Source organism: Hylobates moloch, unplaced genomic scaffold (genome assembly GCF_009828535.3).
Source record: "Hylobates moloch isolate HMO894 unplaced genomic scaffold, HMol_V3 SCAFFOLD_22, whole genome shotgun sequence".
Classification (NCBI taxonomy): Eukaryota; Metazoa; Chordata; class Mammalia; order Primates; family Hylobatidae; genus Hylobates; species Hylobates moloch.
Genome location: NW_026652297.1, coordinates 16861993 through 16883516, shown reverse-complemented (window position 1 = coordinate 16883516; position 21524 = coordinate 16861993). Strand labels below are relative to the sequence as shown.

The 21524-nt window shown below is 37.7% G+C and overlaps 1 protein-coding gene across 3 annotated transcripts in view; it reads right to left on the bottom strand.

The window, feature by feature from the left end:
- The window catches only part of TOPBP1 (DNA topoisomerase II binding protein 1), a 63128-nt gene that overhangs the window by 9702 nt on the left and 31902 nt on the right, over window positions 1-21524 (bottom strand). For all 3 annotated transcript variants that reach the window (XM_058433486.1, XM_032144387.2, XM_058433485.1), the window contains exons 15-25: window positions 19928-20101; window positions 19730-19839; window positions 15424-15547; window positions 14681-14827; window positions 14461-14563; window positions 11529-11721; window positions 9301-9521; window positions 8248-8414; window positions 7902-8013; window positions 3490-3653; window positions 1983-2120 (exon numbers count right to left, since the gene is read on the bottom strand). In XM_058433486.1, coding sequence (XP_058289469.1) covers window positions 1983-2120; window positions 3490-3653; window positions 7902-8013; window positions 8248-8414; window positions 9301-9521; window positions 11529-11721; window positions 14461-14563; window positions 14681-14827; window positions 15424-15547; window positions 19730-19839; window positions 19928-20101 — 1653 coding nt within the window. The remainder of the gene's footprint in view (window positions 1-1982; window positions 2121-3489; window positions 3654-7901; window positions 8014-8247; window positions 8415-9300; window positions 9522-11528; window positions 11722-14460; window positions 14564-14680; window positions 14828-15423; window positions 15548-19729; window positions 19840-19927; window positions 20102-21524) is intronic.

Genomic DNA, 21524 nt, shown 5'->3' with positions numbered 1-21524 from the left:
AGATAATGCATGATTTTATCTGTAGACTTAGTTTTGTTAATAAATCTTATAAACTTTACTTTTGCCACAGTATAATTATCTCTGGTCAGAACACTGAAACGTGAATCCATGGTATCTGGCACATAGTAGGCCATCAAGAAATACATGAGGAATGAAAAACCATTAATGATTAGGTAACATTCAAACAAAGCAGTGTGATTGATGTTTAGTTGTTTCTAGTATTTTTTTCTTTTGATTAATCAAGGGAAGAGCTTCAAACAGAGCTCCTTAGGTTAGATGAAGCCTGTGTTTCACTTCTTTTAAAAATGTTTGCAAATTGGAAACATAAAATATTTAAGCAGGGAATAACAACTAACAAAAGCCAGTGGAATTACTCCAAAAGAGAGGGCATCATGGCTAATAAGGATTTGGAGATATCAGAGAACTTAGAATACAACATGAAAGACTATTTAACTCAGGGGTTCTGATAAGAGTTTGGCTGTGTCCCCACCCAAAATCTCATCTTGAATTGTAATCTGAATGATAATCTCCAAGTGTTGGGGGAGGGACCTCGTGGGAGGTGATCAGATGGTGGGGGTGGTTCCCTCATGCTGTTCTCCTGATAGTGAGTTCTCAGGAGATCTGATGGTTTTATAAGGGGTTTTTCCCCACTTTGCTCTGCACTTCTCTCTCCTGCCACCATGTGAAGAAGGACGTTTGCCTCTTACATGAAGCTTCCTGAGGCCTCTGTAGCCATGTGGAACTGTGAGTCAATTAAACCTCTTTCCTTTATAAATGACCCAGTCTTGGGTGTTTCTTCATAGCAGCATGAGAACGAACTAACACAATTAACCTTTTTGTGAGCCATGGATCCCTTTGGCAGTCTGGTCATTAGACTACTCTAAATAATAGCTGTATTGAGATATAATTCCCAAACCTTATGGGTGATTTTTAGAAAATATTAAAATTAAAATATAAAGGATTACAAAAGGAAGCCATTTCATTGAAAGTTATCAAAATATTAAAAACAAATTTGTGATGTAATTATAGATGTGCTTTATATTAAAGTAGCAGACAATGACTAATATGGTTTCCAGTGCTTCGACGAAACCTCAGATATGTGGTCTTCTGGCCAAGTGTCTGTGATTTCATATTGTGGGAGCATTCATTGTATCCCTGGGGTTGCAGCTCTCTGTTTGCTGTGGCTGAACCAAAACAGAAAGGACATGCTGGTTTCTACAGAAGTTATGATTCCATGAAAGATTTTGAGATGAAAAGTGCTATTATGTTTCAGAGTGCAAAGTGATTTTGGAATATAAAGAATTTCTTTGGACTGAATCATTAATACATAGAAGTTTGTCTTTGACTTGTGTTCCTGAACTATGAAACATGAACATGTGGCCTAATAGTTTCTCTTGATAAATCAACAGTTAACAAATATTATAAATAACTAAAATACTGATGAACACAAACAGTATTTCAAGATGCTTGCAATTACAACGCAAAACAGAAACGTGATTTCTGTTAGTGCAAAATTACAGGTACAGTTGATAGTGTTGTGATTTGTTGCCTAGACCTTTCATTAAAGGAAGTGCTAGTTTTCTCAAAGGATGATGTAGGCTGATTAAAATTTAAAAAAAAAAAAAAAAAAAAGACAGGAAGTGCTAATTTTCAATTAGAGGTTAGTAAAAATAAGGATGTATTTTTCTCCCCATGCAAAGTACACGGCCTTCCCAGATTTGATCTACAAATTCCTTTGAGAGGGCTCTGGACTCAGGTCAAGAACCGTTGACATTAGATGCTGAAAAGATTCTTCGGAAGAAATGCAATATGGGCCACATTTTACATATATAAATTATTTTTTAAAGAGCCATCAAAAATCTGGGGAAAAAACACAAGTAGAATCATTATTTCCTCAAGCATATTCTCTTTAAAAACAAATGTGAAAGTGTCACAATATTGAATGCGATTTGTATTACCTATATAATTATGTATTTTAATACCTCAACAATGCCAGATTCTTGTCTTTGCTGGATTTTTTTTCTCCATCTCATTGCTGCAAGTGCTAGTCTTCGTTGCTGTACATTGATTCCAGTCAAAACATCAAGTATGGAACTACTTCCCCATTCATAGTCTTCTTCCTAGAGAATGTGTCCAACAAACCTGAGTTGCTACAGTCTGGGGAGCCACTGTGCAACATACAGGGCTCCTCAAGGAGCCCAAAGTCTAATAACTGTTAAAGCTATACATTTAATTGTTATAAATACAGACAGTACTAAGTAAATATTGTTTTATGAGCATGGAGGAAATGTAGATTAGTTTCATATAAGAGTCAAATATATTTGGCTTTTAATTAGAAATCAGAAAAATACCACATACATTTTTTAAGAAACAAAATGACACCTATATCTTGGCAACTGGTAATGGTCAGATGGACAAATCTCACCTGCTGTAAGACTAAGTTCATAAAAGGACACAGTCTCAGAGGAGGTATGTACTGATAACTTGATTATCTGTCTATAGAAGAGATCCCTAAGGGACCCTGATAGGAAGCTTCAAAAACTACATGGTTTTTGAACCTACATGTGATGACCAGTTAGGAACCAAAATACTTCAAGTAATTTGTTTAATAGGCTAGTAGTAAAGATGACAGCTTACAATGAGATAATCTTGAAACTTTCTAAAGAAAATGTTATTTCAATTAAAAACAACACTAACATTCAAATTAAATCATTTAAAAAGTGATTAAAGGTGAATCTGGCTCTGTGAAGTTTTGTTGTTTGGCTTTGTTATTGAAAAAGCTGGTATACTCTAACTGGCCATATTTGGTTATTTCAATTATATGAGCAGTCAGCAAATGTGATGAAATCTGAGATTTACTCTTTTAAGTAAATAAATAAATTTATTTATTTGTCTGTTTCTTTCTTTAGAGACAGGATCTTGATTTGACCTCCTGGGCTCAAGCAATCCTCCCACTTCAGCCTCCTAGGCAGCTGGGACTACAGATGGGAACCATCATGCCCAGCTAATTGTTTTTATTTTTTGTAGAGATGGAGTCTTGCTATATTGCCCAGGCTGGTCTTGAACCCCTAGGTTTAAGCCATCCTCCTGCCTTGGCCTCCCAAAGTGCTGAAAGTGGCATGAGCCAGCCACTGCCAGCCAACACTTACTTTTTTTTTTTTTTAGATGTGGTCTTACTCTTGTCGCCCAGGCTGGAGTGCAATGGCGTGATCTCGTCTCACTGCAACCTCCACCTCCTGGGTTCAAGTGATTCTCCTGCCTCAGCCTCCTGAGTAACTGGGATTACAGGCGCTCACCACCATGCCTGGCTAATCTTTGTAGTTTTAGTAGAGAGGGTTTCACCATGTTGGCCAGGCAGGTCTCGAACTCCTGACTTCAGGTGATCCACCCACCTCTGCCCAAAGTGCTAGGATAACAGGCGTGAGCCACCGCACCCGGTGGACACTTGCTTTTAAAGAAAAATAAACTTCCACAAATCTGAATACACACCTGCACGAAGTGTCCAGCAGTCCTGCATGCTTCAAGGTAGGAGCGATGAAGCACCCACTTCCCAGCTGCCACTGAGGCTAAATACTTCTCGTTTCGAAGTGGATGTCCCACAACAATGTGTGTACAGCTGGGATCAAAGCACTGCTTTTCTATCACCAATCCACCTTAAGCAGAGAAAAATTGATTGTACTTTATTGATTCCCAACTTCTTTCTAGGAAAAATGTAATCTCAACTATGCATAGAAATTATTTATAAATAAAATGCCCCAAACCATTTAAACCAAAAAAACTTGACTTACTTAGAATTATTTTACTTTATACACATATGTATGTATTAAAATGTTTATTATGAACATTTTAAATACAAAAGTAAATAAAATAATAAAATGAACCCCTACACATACACTACCTATATTCTAAAATTATCAAAATTGTGCCACCTTTTTTTGCTTAACTACTTAATTTTATTCTGTTTTAATTTTAATTTTTTTGAGACAGGTTCTCACTCTGTCACCCAGACTGGAGTGCAGTGGCATGATCTTGGCTCACCACAACCTCCAGCTCAAGCGATTCTCCTCCCTCAGCCTCGCGAGTAGCTGGGATTACAGGCACACACCACTATGGCCTGGCTAATTTTTGTATTTTTAGTAAAGACAGGGTTTCACCATGTTGGCCAGGCTGGTCTTGAACTCCTGACCTCAAATGATCCACCTGCCTCAGCCTCCCGAAGTGCTGGGATTACAGGCGTGAGCCACCACGCCTGGCCCTGCTTAACTATTTTAAAGCAAATTCTAGATACCATGTTACTGACCCCTAAATATTTCAGTATGCATCTCTACAATATATGGAAATTTTCTTAAACAGCCATAATGCCATTATCAGATCTAACAGGATTAACAAAGATTCTCTGCTGTCTCAGTACTAAATCCTTGTTCAACTTTTCCTGTTTGTCTTCACTTGGATTGTTATAATTAGGATACAAAAAGAAATAGAACATAAACATGAGCCACACACTGTAGTTGGTTATGTCTCTTAAGTCTCAATTACCAAAGCAGTTTTCAAGCACTGAATATGGGTAACCAGGGAGATGGAAGTAAAATAGGGGCATCTGCAGACTTTAAAACAGGAGGAAATTTTTTGTGAGTGGAAATAAGGTCGGGAGACCAACAGAGAAGCTTGGGAAGAAAACACACACAGATAAATAAGAGATGAAGCAGCAGGTGGGAAAAAGCAATAATTGAACCTCTTCTCAGATATAAATGCATGAAGCCTGACTTTGAGGAAAGAAGAAGGCATAAGTAAACATAAGCTTATGTAAAGCATGGCTGTTGATTCATAGCTTAGAGGTTAACTTGACTACTGGTTGGGCAGAGTTAGTTATATCAAGGACTTTTTTTTTTTTGAGATGGAGTCTCACTCTGTCACCCAGGCTGGAGTGCAGTGGCATGATCTCGGCTCACTGCAACCTCCGCCTTCCGGGTTCAGGCAATTCTCTGCCTCAGCCTCCCGAGTAGCTGGGATTACAGGCGCCTGCCACCACACCTGGCTAATTTTTGTATTTTTAGTAGAGACGGGGTTTCACCATGTTCGCCAGGCTGGTCTTGAACTCCTGACCTCATGATCTGCCCACCTCAGCCTCCCAAAGTGCTGGGATTACAGGTGTGAGCTACCACACCCGGCCATATCAAGGACTTTCTAAGATTTTAACAGAACATTCAAACTCATGATTTAAGATGACTCTAATAATAATAGCAGCAACACTTTCTGAGCATTTACTTTATGCCAGGAACTATTAAAAGTGCTCCAGATTACTAACTCATTGAATTCTCACAACCATATGAAGGAAGGTTACTATTATTATCTGCATTTATGCACACGAAAACTGGTACAGAGTACCTTACCCAGGATCACAGAGTGACAAAAAGACAAGAAGGTAAAATTCTATATTAATATATAAACATCAATTTCCAATTCTATATAACAAACTTATTCTGTGACCCAGCCAACATAATAGACTGATTTATATATATATCAGTTGGCCACAGTTGCTTCATTTATAAAATGAAGGATTGGGCATGATATCTATTATAATGTCTCTTTGCATTCTAATATCGGAAAACCTCTAGAGTTACAAGACTCTGAATTCCAGCATAATCTGTACTCATCTGCCTCTGCTCCCTGCCCTCTTCTAGATCAATTCTCTGCTAATTGCTATCACTCTTCCCCAAAGTTTGCAGAGATGGAAAAATCTATAGGAGACAGACACTTGAAGCCTTTCATTTTCATAAGTTCTGGGTAAAGCTTAGCAATTCTGACTTATAACCTCACCTAAGTTATCAGGGAACTGGGAAACAAAATGTTTTATATGAGTAAAGTTTCTAAGAAGAAACAGCTACACCGGGGCCTGTCCTGGGGTGGGGGGAGGGGGGAGGCATAGCATTAGGAGATATACCGAATGTAAATGACAAATTAATAGGTGCAGCACACCAACATGGCACATGGATACATATGTAACAAACCTGCAGGTTGTGCACATGTACCCTAGAACTTAAAGTATAATAATAATAATAATAATAATAATAAATAAAGCTGTGAGCTTCACCCTCAAAAAAAAAGAGAAAGTTTTTCCAAGTATACAACTGTATTTGACATAAATCTTTTTTTTTTTTTTTTTAAAAAGCATATCACAGTTCTCCACATTCTTAAAAAGACAGCATTAAATAACATTTAATCTTTTCCTGATACTTCAGGGCCACTATTAAGAACTATTATTTTGGACAGGCGCGGTGGCTCATGCCTGTAATCCCAGCCACTTTGGGAGGCCAAGGTAGGTGGATCACCTGAGGTCAGCAGTTTGAGACCAGCCTGGCCAACATGCCGAAACCCTGTCTCTACTAAAAATACAAAAATACACAATAAGCCACGCATGATGGCACGCACCTGTAATCCCAGTTACTTGGGAAGCTGAGGCAGAATTGCTTGAGCCCAGGAGGCGGAGGTTGCAGTGAGCTGAGATTGTGCCATGGCACTCAAGCCTGGGAGACAGAGTAAGACTCTGTCTCAAAACAAAAACAAAAAAAGCCCACCAATATTTCTTAATGTTTTATTTTTCCATGCTGAGCTGCCAGATTAACTTCTCTTACTATACTTTTCCTAACTCTATAGAGCTGCTTTGTTCAACAGAGTAGCCACTAGACATCTGTGGCTATCAAACACCTGAAGCACAGTTAGTCCAAATTGAGATGTGTTGTAAGTAAAATACACACTAGATTTTTACTTTATATAAAAAAAACTCACTGATATTTTATCTGATCACATATTGGATGATAAATATATGTTTAAAGTTCATTTCACTTGTTTCATTTTACTTTTTATTTTTGAGATGGGGTCTCACTATGTTGCCCAGGCTGGTCTTGAATTCCTAGGCTCAAGCAATCCTCCTACCTCAGCCTCCCAAAGTCTGGGATTACAGGTGTGAGCCAATGCATCCAGCCTCTTTTTAGTTTTTAAAATGCAGCTACTAGAAAATTTAAAATGACCTATATGGTTCACATTCTGTTTCTATTGGACAGTGCTGCTCCAGCATACCAGATTGCTCTTTTACTATGCTGCTTCTAGAATGATGTCAGGTGGAGAGCCTGACAACCAGTGGAATAAGAATAATGTTACATAAGAAGAAACTCTCTTCCACACTGAATTTCTTTCTTTTCCCTTTTCTTTTTTTTTTTTTTTGAGACCGAGTCTTGCTTTGTCGCCCAGCCTGGAGTACAGTGGCGCTATCTTGGCTCATTGCAACCTCCGCCTCCCAGGTTCACGTGATTCTCTTGCCTCAGCCTCCTGAGTAACTAGGATCACAGGCACGTGCCACTACGTCTGGCAAAATTTCTTTATTTTTAGTAGAGACAGGGTTTCACCATGTTGGCCAGCCTAGCCTTAAACTCCTGATCCCAGGTGATCCGCCCGCCTCAGCCTCCCAAAGTGCTGAGATTACAGGCATGAGCCACCGTGCTCGGCCTCCACACTGTTTCTAACTGGAAACAAACAAACAAACAAACAAACAAAAAAAGAGGGAGCTCCTCTCTAGATATTATTAACCTTTCAAGTTCATTAAAATGTGGTTTTATTTATATAGTAAGTCTTTAAAGCTTCATTAGTGAATGGTCAAACAGCACAGAAGATTCTTAAACCTCAACTGCTAGATTCCATTTGAATTTTAAATCCCATGACCTACTGACTTCAGAGCTTTTTAAAATCAAAGTTCCAATGCTGACTCAATGTATAGCCTTAGACAAGTTACCCATGTTCTTTTCCTCTACTTCTAGACTTTACAAATAATATTAACATTGACTACATTTGACTTCCAAATATGGTTATTATATGCGACATTTTTGATTTAAGTAAAACACTGGTACCTAGTTTCTCAATCAGATGACAATAGTCAATACGTTCTTGAGGATTCAGAGATGATAACTGAAATATGTACTGTTTTTTTAATTCTTCATGGGTCTCCTCTATCGTTATAATCTGGAATGAAAGTTTTATTTTAGAAAAAATTAACATTAAAAATGATCAGATACACAGTTCTTTTACAGTGGTATTTTACTCAGTCTTCTAAGTTATGAAATACACAAATAATAATACAATGAAAAAAACAGTGTTCAACATTTGATGAAGCCTTGACATTGGTATCAACAAATTTCTAATACAGCCTAACAGCAGTATGCAAAAGCTGTATCACCATATCAAAGATCAACAAACCTTTTCTCTAGGGTGTGGAGCCACAGGGGGGTTGGCGAGTGGAAAGGCAATACTGGGGGCTTGAGGCGTAGGGATCAGGTGGCTGTCTTTTATGGGAGTTTCCAGTTCTTCAGAGGTCAGGTGTTTGGGAGCTTCAGTCACACGTATGTTTCCAGGATCACAGACAGCTGAGGACAATAAAATGCTGCAGTGTGACAGGATCCAAATAAGACTAAAAACAAATTCTAGGAAATATTCTCATCTGTCTTAGCCAAGATGAAGTCAAGCACAAACTCTGGAATGTAAGAAGTACAGGCAAAAAAGTATCCTATCTCCAGAACTTATAAATAAATGCATCCCATCTGCATGTAACAATAATAATAATAAAGAAAAAATGCAATTAATTAGCATTAAAGGGAGCAAGTGTGTTATCTGTGGGCTTCTCCCAACATTTTCCTTAAATACCAAGTTTTCATTGTTAAGTGTAACCCAAATTTGTAACATGACAGCAATTCTACACTTGGAGAAAAGCAGAAGCAGAGATAAATCTATGTATCTAATGTAGGGAGGTCATCATGCAATGTGAAAAAAGAAAAGGAAGAAAAAAGATGAGAGATAGGAAAATTTTGTTTTCAAGGTAAAGCTCAAGGAAGAAAAAAAATAGGAGAATTCAGAAAGAAACTCATACAATCCAAAGAACAAATGTAGGTATGTGCTAGGCAGAATTCAAAAGACTTACATGAAAATAAGATGATAGGAAGAAAAACCAAGCATTAACTCCACAAATACAAAAAGGCCTAGCTAGAATAAAAGAACAATGGCAGACACCATGTCTAGAAAAAAATGCCCAATTCTAAATTTCCAAATTTATGAAAATGTTTTTCAATTTACTGATGAAGTATCTCAATTTACAAATTATTTTTCTGGCTCAAGTTTAAACCAAAACCAGAAATATCTACCAAGTTTTTTTGTTTGCACATTCAGTTCACAGAACTACAACATGCTCATCTGTTTATTTTTAAGAGGTCAACATGTACTTAATACAAACAAATGCCAAGATTTCTTTCTTGTTACCCTGTTTAGCAATTTCTGAATCACGTAAAGGCTTTTGAAAAGGAGAATCCTCCAAGTTTTGAATGTCAACCTGAAGCTCAGAGTATTGTGTGGGACAACTAGGCCACTGCAGATTGCTGGCAAGCCTTGCTCTCTCCTCCCTTGCTGTAGGGTCATCCCAAATGATCTGTTCATTTTGGGAAGGCTCTGTGTTGACATCAGGTACTGTTTGACGAGACTGCCTAAGGAATAAAAGTGACAGTTTAAATAAACAGCAATAACAAATCCAAACTCATTAAATCCATAAGTTAGACCATAAAAGCTGTGGCTCGCCTTTATATGCCCACCATCTAGCACACAGTATGCATTAAAAATATTAAATAAATGAACCTAGGGACATTTTTTTTTTTTTTTAAAGGTTTAAGGTTTCTTCCAGAAAAGTTATCTGTTTTAGCTAGGAACACATATTTTGACTACATGTCTACAAACTAAAACTTCAAAGGAGAAATTCAACACTGTCAAGAAATTTTTTTTTTTTTTTTTTTTGAGACGGGGTCTCGCTCTGTCGCCCAGGCTGGAGTGCAGTGGTGCGACCTCGGCTCACTGCAAGCTCTGCCTCCTGGGTTCACGCCAGTCTCCTGCCTCAGCCTCCCGAGTAGCTGGGACTACAGGCGCCTGCCACCGCACCCGGCTAATTTTTTGTATTTTTAGCAGAGATGGGGTTTCACCATGTTAGCCAGGATGGTCTTGACCTCCTGACCTCGTGATCCGCCCGTCTCGGCCTCCCAAAGTGCTGGGATTAACAGGCGTGAGCCACCGCGCCCGGCCAAGAAATTTTTAAAAAATACTAAAGTAATTGGTACATTTAAAAATGTGATTTTCCTTAATTGTACAGGTTAGGGAAACAGGGTAATGTTTCAAACACTATGGTTACTTAACAGTAGTTATATTTTTTAATTACTTGAAATTCTAAGCACTATGATTACATGGGAGGCTTGCTCTAAAGGCTGCCTTATCAGAAGGGCCTTTTGGCTATTGGTAACCACCTTCCAGAGTCTATGGTGGAACAGCAATATGCTGAATTACAGGAAGTGCATTTTATGGTGCGATCGTAATGATTCCACGTGACAGTAAACAGAAGTCCTATAATTTTCTTTATATTCACTCATTCATTCATTCTTAGTAAAAATAATTTACCATAAAACTTACACTGTGGAGAAGCAAAAAACAAACAAACAAAAAACCAAACACCAAAACCCATAAAACAATTTACCAAAGGAACCCCCAAAGAGTTCCTTTGCTTCAAAAATAAAGAATATAGCCTTTTATTCTCACACTATATTTATTTACTCTGATTTGGTACAGGATTTAGGTTCTCTATAATGATAAAACATGATCTGAAGCATATTAAAAAGCTACTTTACTCAGTACTGAGATAATGAACTGCCTCATGTAATACAGTTAGCATAAGATAAATGCTAGTTTATCTTATACTTAATTCAATTAGTCAACTGAAAATACAAGTCCCATAATTCTTATCACACAATTATAGATTTTTTCTTCTATCACGAAAAAGATGAAGCTATGCAACTGAGCTTAAGTCATATCACACTAGAAACTGTAATCACCTTTTCTAGAAGATAAATTTTACAAGGAGAATACAAAATGCATGCAAAATCCCAACAAAAATAACTTTAAAATTTTATATATTGCATTAGAAAAAGACTCTGAAAAAAATATATATGTACTTATTGTTTAATACAAATACTATTGAATACTAATACTAAAGAGCAGAGAGAACTGCCTACTGAATCCATTTCAAATGAGGCAAATTAAATCTTAAAATCATTTCTTTCTCAATGGAGGTAATAAAAAGTATCAATCACGCCTCACTGTGAAGCAGGTGCTGCTGTAAGACAAATCTCCATGTCTGCTCCACCTCCGAGTAAGAAATCTAGAACTGCTGGGAGCAAGAGATGGAAGGACAAGCTAGAACAAAAAATCTAGTCAGCAGAGAGCCAAAAGCAATAGACAATACTGAAATATAATATTTATTGTTTGGGCTAAATAAGGCCTAGGCGTATAACCCCTTCACTAGTCTTGATATTTAAATTTCTGCTTTTACTGCATATTGGGGGGAAAAAAAGCTAAATTAGGCCAAGCTCATGGAACTGAGTCAGCTGCAGCAGGTACGTAAATCCTTTCTCTGAAGTCATCTAGTGTTTCTGCCATCAGTGACAGGTACACACCTCAGTGCCTCTAGGACTCTACTTCGTCCACTGCGAGCAGAGCGAGTGCTGTCAGGGGTTGAAGACGCGCTGTTACAAGCACTTCTTGAAAGGGAAGTCCTCTGCCCTTGGGGTTTCACTATCGATGTTGCAGACATTATCTCCTGTAACTGCTTCTGAAAGTTCTCTCTCATCTCTAAGGTCTGTGTCAGAACTTGAAACAAACACAAATACACCATTCAAGGTAAATTCCTCTTTTTTACCATATCTTACATTAACTATTTTGTTTAGACGTGGTTGAACACAAACTTATTGACTTGACATTTACTGAATACTAACTACAGGCTATAGTAATGTACTAAGACTATGAATACTGCAGAACATAAAAAGCAGCCCTTATCACAAGCACTGTATATGAAATAACTAGGAAGCCCTTCAAATACTTTTTTTTTTTTTTTTTTTTTTTGGTGATAGTCTAGCACTGTCGCCCAGGCTGGACAGTGGTGCGACCTCGGCTCACTGCAACCTCCACCTCCCAGGTTCAAGCAATTCTCCCTGCCTCAGCCTCTCAAGTAGCTGGGATTACAGGTGCCCAGCACCATGCCTGGCTAATTTTTGTATTTTTTAGTAGAGATGGGGTTTCGCCACATTGGCTAGGCTGGTCTTGAACTCCTGACCTCAGGTGATCTGCCCACCTCACCCTCCCAAAGTGCTGGGATTACAGGCATGAGCCACCGTGCCCGGCCCCCTTCAAAGACATTTCATCAAGACCTGTAGTGATTATCCCTCTGTAAAGCTCCCTGCCTGCTTCTGACTCTCATGGTATGTACTACACTCTGAGATGTATTACAGTCATTTGTGTATGTGTCTGATTTTTCCCAAAGATTCTTTTAATTTTTTAGAGACAGGGTCTTGCTCTGTGGCCCAGGCTGGACTGCAGTGGTATGATCATAGCTCATTATAACCTGTAACTCCTGAGCTCAAGTGATCCTCCAGCCTCAGCATCCTGAGTAGCTGGCACTACAGGTGTACACCACCACGTCCGGCTAATTTTTAAAATTTTTTGTAGAGACAAGGTCTCACTATGTTGCCCAGGCTGGTCTGGAATCCCTAGCATCAGCAATCCTCTTGCCTTGGCCTCCCAAAGCTCTGAGATAACAGGTGTGAGCCACCGTGCCCAGACTCCCCAAAGGCTCTTGAAAACACAGACCACAATATACAGCCAGCCCTCCACATCGGCCAGTTCTGCATGCATGGATTCAACCAGGTATGGATCAGAAATATTTTAAAGACATAAAAATGAAAAAATCACAATTAAAAGTACCGGTAAAAAAAAAAAAACTATTTACAAAACATTTACAGTGTATTAGGTATTATAAGTAATCTAGAGATGATTTAAAGTATACAGGAGGATGTGCATTGGTTAAATTCAAATCCTATGTCATTTTATACATAAGGGACTTAAGTATCTGTGGATTTTGGTACCTGAGGTAAGTCCTCGGAACCAATGCCACATGGATACCAAGGGACAAGACAACTGTATTTACCTTTGGTTTTCTTTAAAGCCTAAACTCTGGAGTAAGTATTAAATAAATACATTTGGAATGAACAGAGTGAGACTAACCAAATAGGTAAGTCACAGGGAAAGCTTTGGTAGGTTAGAATGAGTAAGGAAAATAGAACATATTAAATCTATTAAAAGACATCCATATATAAGGTTATTCAATGCAGTACTATTTATAAAAGCAAGAAGTAGAAATAACCTAAATGCCTATTAAGAATGGATGCCTAAACAAAGTGGGACCATTCATAATGAATACAATACAGTTGCCCAGAAAGAAAGAAAAGGGAAGAAAGAAGGAAAGGGAAAGGAAGGGAAGAGGGAAAGGAGAGGAAGAGGGACAGGAAGGAAAGGGAGGGAAGGAAGGAAGAAAAGCAAGAAAGAAAAAGACTAAAGAAGCTCCTAGTTATCTACTGACATAAAACACTCCCCAAGGTAACAAAAAGATCAGCGTATGAAATAGCATGTATAGTAGTCCACTATTTATTTTTATTATTTATTTTTGAGACAAGAGTTTTGCTCTTGTTGCCCAGGCTGGAGTGCAATGGCGTGATCTCGGCTCACCGCAACCTCTGCCTCCCGAGTTCAAGCGATTCTCCTGCCTCAGCCTCCCGAGTAGCTGGAATTACAGGCATGCAACCACCATGCCTGGCAAATGTTTTGTATTTTTAGTAGAGACGGGGTTTCTCTATGTTGGTCAGGCTGATCTCGAACTCCCGACCTTGGGTAATCTGCCTGCCTCAGCCTCCCAAAGTGCTGGGATTACAGACGTGAGCCACCATGCCCAGCCTATGTGTTTGTTTTTTTTTTTTTAATGGGGGAAAAACATATTTATGGCTATATATGCATAAAACAGCTCTAGAAGGATGCATAAGGAAATAATAACACTGCGGTGCTGGAGAATAAGGGTGGAAGAAACTCTTCATATGTCTTTTTGTATCTTTAAAACCATGTGGATATGTTAAAATATATTGTACATATAAGAAAACTTTTTTGAAAATCACTCAAAAGAACTGGACCAAAGACTAGATTTTTAAAAAATCACCAACTTCACCTACCTTTAATGAATAGGGCTGTATCACACTAACTCCATAAAAACCTAGTTTCATAAATTTCATCAGCTTTACACTTAAACTACACAAAACTTTGCAAATTATCACTTAATGATCAGCATGGGACCGCAAATCAATCCTCTAATATATGCTTTGCTTCTATTTAGTAATTTAAACATATTTTACAGCTGGGTGCAGTGGCTCACAAGGCAGGAGGATCCTTTCAGCCCAGGAGTTTCAGACCAGTGTGGGCAAGATGACAAGACCCCATCTCCACAAAAAATTGAGACCCTGTCTCAAAAAAATTTTTTTTAATTAAAAAATAAATAAAATATTTTACCTCCTTTAGAGTCATTCTTTCCATTTCCATTTGATGGTGCTGACTCTTTATTATTGGTGGCCATATTGTCTACATCATTTTCTTCTAAAATCAAAGGATCTGGCTATTGAAAAAGAAAAATTATAAATTCTCAAACCAAGCCACTGTATAAGGTTTCATAGCAATATTTGATTATACCTTTAGCTTAAGAGGGGGTAAATGTATCATCCGTATCTCCTACCTCGTCATCCTTTGTTGCAGACACAGCTGAGAGTAGTCGACTATTACAGAGTCGGCCATCTTGCACGGCACTGATATCCAAGCTCATTTTGGGATTATAAGTATGTGGATAAAGAGATTCAGGAAGATGTTTACACTCTTGGGCACACTGCAATACAATGGTGTGCTTTAAGACAGGATTGACAAAATCTTAATGAATAGATGATGTTAAGTAGGATCAGGACAAGCAATACATTATACTGTAAGATGGCAAAAAGTTCACAAAATTGGTTTGAAAAGTAGTTTACACTGAAAAATTTGCATCATACAAATGACAAATTGTCCTCACGTTTTAAATGTCATATCCACTGAAGTATAAAATCTGAAACCATTCCTGTGCTTTTGCAAAGGTATCAATTACCCTCCAGAGAATACCCAGGAAAAAAAAAGAAAAGAAATACAGATCTAAACTCTATTGATATGTTAAATTTTCCCGAAAGAATTATAAACTTTCCATTCATACCACATTTTTAATTAGTAAAGGGAAATGGAGAATTAGAAAGAGTATCCATTAAAGATTTGTTAAGTATTTAAGGACTAAAGATCTTAAGTTTTTGATGCTAAAGAACTGAAATGTGTACAGTTAACCAAGACTATTAAACTGGCTTCTAGTTCCACTGAGAGTGAAAACTCTTGAGTTAGTGCTCTGAAATAATGTTTGTATACATTTTCAATTAACAGAGAGGGGAAAAAAGCACTGCTTACATCTAAAAGCCAGTGCTCGGAAACAATGTGTACTCCTCTTTCTTTTACAGATTTATACTCCCGATTAGTGTCATTTGGCCGCCCTTGATAGATGAAATGAGTCACTGTTTCATCAAAACTCCACCTGAAATAACCAATACAAAAAAACAAATAACCAAGAGAAACATCCTCATTAGTTTAAGATGATCCTTATTTACTATGAACAGAAATATTCTGACTTCCCAAAACTTTCGGACTACAGTAAACAAGACCATTAAAATGACAGGCTCAAGCCAAGTGAGACATGCCTATAGTCCCAGCTACCCAGGAGGCTGAGGCAGGAGGACACTTGAGGCCAGGAGTTTGAGGCTGTAGTGTGCTATGATCACCCCTGTGAACAGACACTGCACTTCAGCCCAGGCAACACAGCAAGACCCCACCTCAAGAAAAAAACAGTTAAAAAAATCATGACAGGCTCTATCTTTTTGGACAAATTTTATGCATATATCTGTAGGTATATAAATACAGAGAGAGGTTTAGAAGAATATTCTTTAAAATATTACTTTCTTCTTTATGCTTTTCTGAATTGTTTCAATTTTCTTTTATAAAGAGTATCACTTTTACAGTAACCATAAAAGTATTTCAAATTAATAAATTGCAAAGCATCCAACTTGCCCTCCAGTTGCTGGCAATCACTATTCATTGTATGCCCCAAAACAGACTATATATATTATTTTACACATCATTATCTCATCCATTCCTCACAACAATCCTAACACTGGTATTATTACATTTATCTTAAAGATAAAAGAACTAAGGGACATGGTTCAGTACCCTGTTCAAGGATATTCAATGAGTAAATGATAGAGATAACTTTGACTTCAAAAGCCATGCTCTTAACTATTATATTATGCTATGATCTCCCAATTCTTCCTATTCAATATTCTCTCTTTTTCTGAGACAGAGTCTCGCACGTCACCCAGGCTGGAATGCAGTGGCACGATCTTGGCTCACTGCAATCTCCACCTCCTGGGTTCAAGCAATTCTCCTGTCTCAGCCTCCTGAGCAGCTGGGAGTATAGGCGTACGCCACCACGCCCAGCTAATTTTTTTATTTTTAGTAGAGACGGGGTTTCACCATATTGGGCAGGCTGGTCTCGAACTCCTGACTTCAAGTGATCCACCCGCCTTGCCCTCCCAAGGTGCTGGGATTACACGCATGAGCCACTGTGCCCGGCCCCTATTCAATATTCTCTTGACCTAGGAAACATCAAGTAAAAACCAAAGGTAGGTAAAAATTATATTTCTAAATACAATCACCAAAATAAACAGAATTTTATCCTTAGGGACACTTAATGTTTTCCATTTTCTAAGTAAGGAATATCTCTGAACTTTTTAAATAGACAAATGAACTAAGAAGCTGGGTGTGGTGCCTCATGCCTGTAATCCCAGCACTTTGGCAGGCCAAGGTGGGCGGATCACCTGAGGTCAGGAGTTTGAGACCAGTCGACCAACGTGGAGAAACCCCATCTCTTCTAAAAATACAAAATTAGCCGGGTGTGGTAGTGCACGCCTGTAATACCAGCTACTCGGGAGGCTGAGGCAGGAGAATTGCTTGAACCCAGGAGGTGGAGGTTGTGGTGAGTCGAGATTGTGTCACTGCACTCCAGCCTGGGCAACAAGAGCAAAACTCCCTCTCAAAAAAAAAAAAGAATTAAGAATAAGAAGTAAGAAGTACTATTGCTTCCTAAGTTCTATTATAAAAATCTCTATTTCCTACTGACCATGTATCCTAAAACATAACAGTAAAAATACACCTTGCCTAATTTGTTAGTTCTCAGAATAACTGTCTCCCTTTCTGCTGTAGTGGTATATTATCAAGATAATTCAGAAAACCAGAGGAGAATTTTTGCCTGAATCAATTTGGTTTACTAGTCAACTCCACTATGACAATATGGAAACCATGAGTTTTAGTCTTCAGAGGCCATTCAAGAACAGACTGTCAGTGGTTGTAGATGGTTTACATCAGAGTTTGGCAAATTTTTTCTTAAAAGGCCAGATGGTAAATATTTTAGACTTTGCAGGCCAAACAATCTCTTTTGCAACTGCTCAACTTTTGTCTTGTATGTGAAAGCAGCCATAGGCAATTTGTAAGTGAAAAGGCATTGCTGTATTCCAATAAAACTTTACTTACAAAAACAGATGAACCAGCCCATCCACCCTTGGTCTAGATCAGTGGTTTCAGCAAAAGTGTTACTTCAGGGGTTATTTTGGACATTTGTGAGGGTGATTTTGGTTGTTACAATGTGTGTTTGTATGTTGAAGGGTGCTACTAGCATGCAGTGGGTAAGGTACAGGATGCTGGAAATTCTGGGGAACAGTCATACATAAAATTATGTCATATCTTGCATGATATTCTAATGTCCCGACAAATTCACGTATGTAAAAAAAAGTTGTTTATAATTAGATGAGTCTAGAACCTGTTTGACATATAAACACGTTATTTTTTTGCAATTTTAATATACGCTAATATTCCAAAAACGTGACTACTGTATAAATTGATGGAAGACCACTGCTACTCATGGTATCTGAGTCCCCAGATCGGTTTCGGCCTTGGGACTGTTGGATTTGTGGTGCCTTTACATAGGTATACAAACGTATTAACATTCCATTGTTTTCTAGTGTAGTCAGCCTTAGGATTATACATAAGTGAACATATATCTTTTCTATATTATGCACCTTCTATTTCTCCTATGCATCACAGAGTGCTGTACTGTCTGCTACTTTTTTAAATTATAAAAGTACGTAGGTTATATTTATAAATTTCATTTTAATAGAGGGAATGTTACACAAATATTTGTAATAAAATGAAGATGCTGCATCTGATTTGTTGCAAAGATCTGGCCTACATATTTAACTGTCTGAAGGCAGAAGACAGTATTGGATGATCTCTTTGGGACAGTCTGGTACTAGATCATGGAAGGGAACATTTGGAACAACTTCACTTGAGAACTGCTTTACTCTATGAATACATAAATATCATAACCTCTGCATATTATAAGGCTCTTCCCTTTATCAATTACCAATCCATTTCAGGAAAAGATTTAATATAAACTTTAATGCAATGCAATGGTTAAATTCTGTTTAGGAATTTCAGTAATAAATTCTATTTTTTATACTGAGAGGACTGGCATTTTAAATTGCATAAAAACATACATCCTATATGTTCCCTTGAAAGTCTTATATCATGTCTACATCAAAACAGAATAAACAAGGAAACATTCAATTTTGAGGAAAAAAATATACACACACCCCTTGTAGGGCTACTATGAGAATGAAATGAGATAATGCTCAGCAACTGGCAATAGGTAACATAATAGGTAATTAGATAACAACAGATAAGATTACATAACAATTTATAATAGGTAATACAAATATACCGTAGAAGAGCTTCACCATTTCAAATGGATGTACCAAACACTAAGATGCTTATATCTATTACAGATTCATTTTGCTTCTATATTTTCCTGTCCTAATTTCTTTATCAAATAGAAAACAAACTGAAATAAGAGTTACCAAAGGGGAAGATGAAACTAATCATATTCCTGAAATGGTTCATCATTTGTTAAACAAATTCTTATGATATCTATGAATGGCTGAACACAAGTTATCAACAAAGTAAGCATTACAGCTAGTGGAGGAGTACAGTCAACTCAGGACTGGCTGAAATAGGTAAGAGATTCTCAATTCCGGATACTGATGCCATTTGTGCTAGAAATCTGTTTTCAGCTTAGGCTGTCAGGTAGACTGAAGAAAAATCTGATAATGTAAGTCTCCAAAGTTTAAAAAAAAAAAAGATAATGAAAACATGCTCAAAAAAGACTATCTTAATAAAGGAGGGCTGCCAGAGTACTTAGTACTACTCCCGGAGGGCTCTAATCTGAAAAATCACTAGTAAAAATAAACTTAATCTCAGATCCAGATGTATTACTATTAATAGACTCTAAACTCCTTGAACACAGGGATTCTTTTAGACTATACTGATCATTCATGGATCCCAAGTTTCTAGAATAGTTAGTGGCACAAAATAGGTTCTCCAATATTTGTTGTGCATACCCTAAAAAATATACATTATACATATAAGAGTGAATTGATCTGTGAGAGGCTATTTTCAACAGATGTGGCAAATTAAAAATCAACTGGAGAGATTTTGTAGATAAAGACGCATAAAACAAAATAAATGTTTTCTTGTAGATGCTCACAATAGCTTTAGGTTTCCTTATAAATTTCAGTCATATCACCATGAAACAGAAAGATGTGCCAACTACCTGTAATCTGCTCCTAGAGAGGCTGCAATCCCATTTAGTTCACTCTGCTTCTTACCAAGTTTTTTACTAACACATACCACTACTTTGTGAAGTGGCTTTGGGGCTTCTTCCTGTCCATGGAAAATAAAAGAAACAGATCAGTCATTATCGTTTGAAATGTTATCTAAAACTTCCTTTTAATAAGAGAACTAATCCTACCTTCTCTGACTGGGCCTCTTTCAGTTGAGGGCTGGCAGAAAGAGCGACAGCATTTCGAGAGCTATTTGCCAAAGCAAGTTGCAAGTTTTTGACAATAACTTCTGAGAGCGGTGTACTCATTTTCCTTTTCTGTTGGCTGGGACGTCCTGGAGTTTCCAAGGCTGCAAGTGCATCCTATACATACGAAGGAGACAGAGAGACGGAGAAAAGAAGAGAGAGAGAGAGAGAAGCAAGATGGGTTAATAGGACAGGAAAAAGAAAGAGGAGGAGAGAGGGGTAAAGAGAGAGAAGGGGGAGAATCCTAAAAATTAATGGATTACAGTTTAACTTCCTCTAGTTTTCCTCCAAATAACAATAAAATGAATAAAATATAACCGAATCTATATACTATGAATAAAAATTCCACACTGTCCAGCAAATTTGTTCAAAGAGACTAACAAGCTTACATTTTCAGCAGTGCTTGTCTCTTACCTGAATCTTAGAATTGAATTTGGAAACAAAACAAAACAAAAAAACCCAGAAGGAAACAAATAAGCAACGATGGATATAATGAAGAAATGGATTATAAGGAAGGTTAGAAAGTCAAAATGAGCTGAGAATTAAAAAAAAAAAAATCTTCAAAAGTTCAAAATATATTCCTGTTCTAAAGCCACCAACAGTTCCCTCCTGAAAGGAAGCTACTGTTGTCCAAATGGCTTGCTCATTTTTTTTTGCATGTGTATAGTATTCCATGTATGTATCAGAATGTATTTAACCTGTGTACAACTGATAAGCTTTCGGTTAATAGTCTTTTGCTAGTATAATGATGCAATGAATAACCTTGTACACAAACCATTTTGCACACACAGGAGTAAAGGAAACCTTTTAAGCAAAATGTATCTACCAGCCCAGTGCAGTGGCTCCTGTCAGTAATCTCCAGAAAAGTTGAAGCAGGAAGACAGCTCAAGGCCAGGAGTTTTGAGACCAGTCCGGGAAACACGGTTAGACCCAATTTCTTTAAAAAAAAAAAAAAAAAAAACTAAAAAAAAAGACCAACATGTATCTACCAATGCTGACATTTTCATGAGCAAAGTATGAGTGTGTGTGTTTTCCAAATGTGCTTGATATCACAGTAATCAGATTTTTCTTTTTTGACAATCTGATAAGACTAAAAAATTTTATCTGTATGCTTTAATTTTCTACTCTTTTATACTGAATGAGGTTAAATATCTTTATGTGTGTGTGTGTGTGTGTGTGTGTGTATTTTTGAGACAGTGTCTCGCTTTGTCACCCAGGCTGGAGTACAATGGCGCGATCTCGGCTCACTGCAACCTCTGCCTCCTGGGTTCAAGCAATTCTCCTGCCTCAGCCTCCCAAGTAGCTGGGACTAGAGGCATGCACCACCATGCCTGGCTAATTTTTCGTATTTTTAGTAGAGACAGGGTTTCACCATGTTGCTCAGGCTGATCTCAAACTCCTGACCTCGTCATCCACCCGCCTTTGACTCCCAAAGTGCTGGGATTACAGGCTTGAGCCACCGCACCTGGCTATATGTATATTTATATCTAATTTTTTTGTGATAACTATCTGCTCCTATCCTTTGCCCATTTTTCCACTG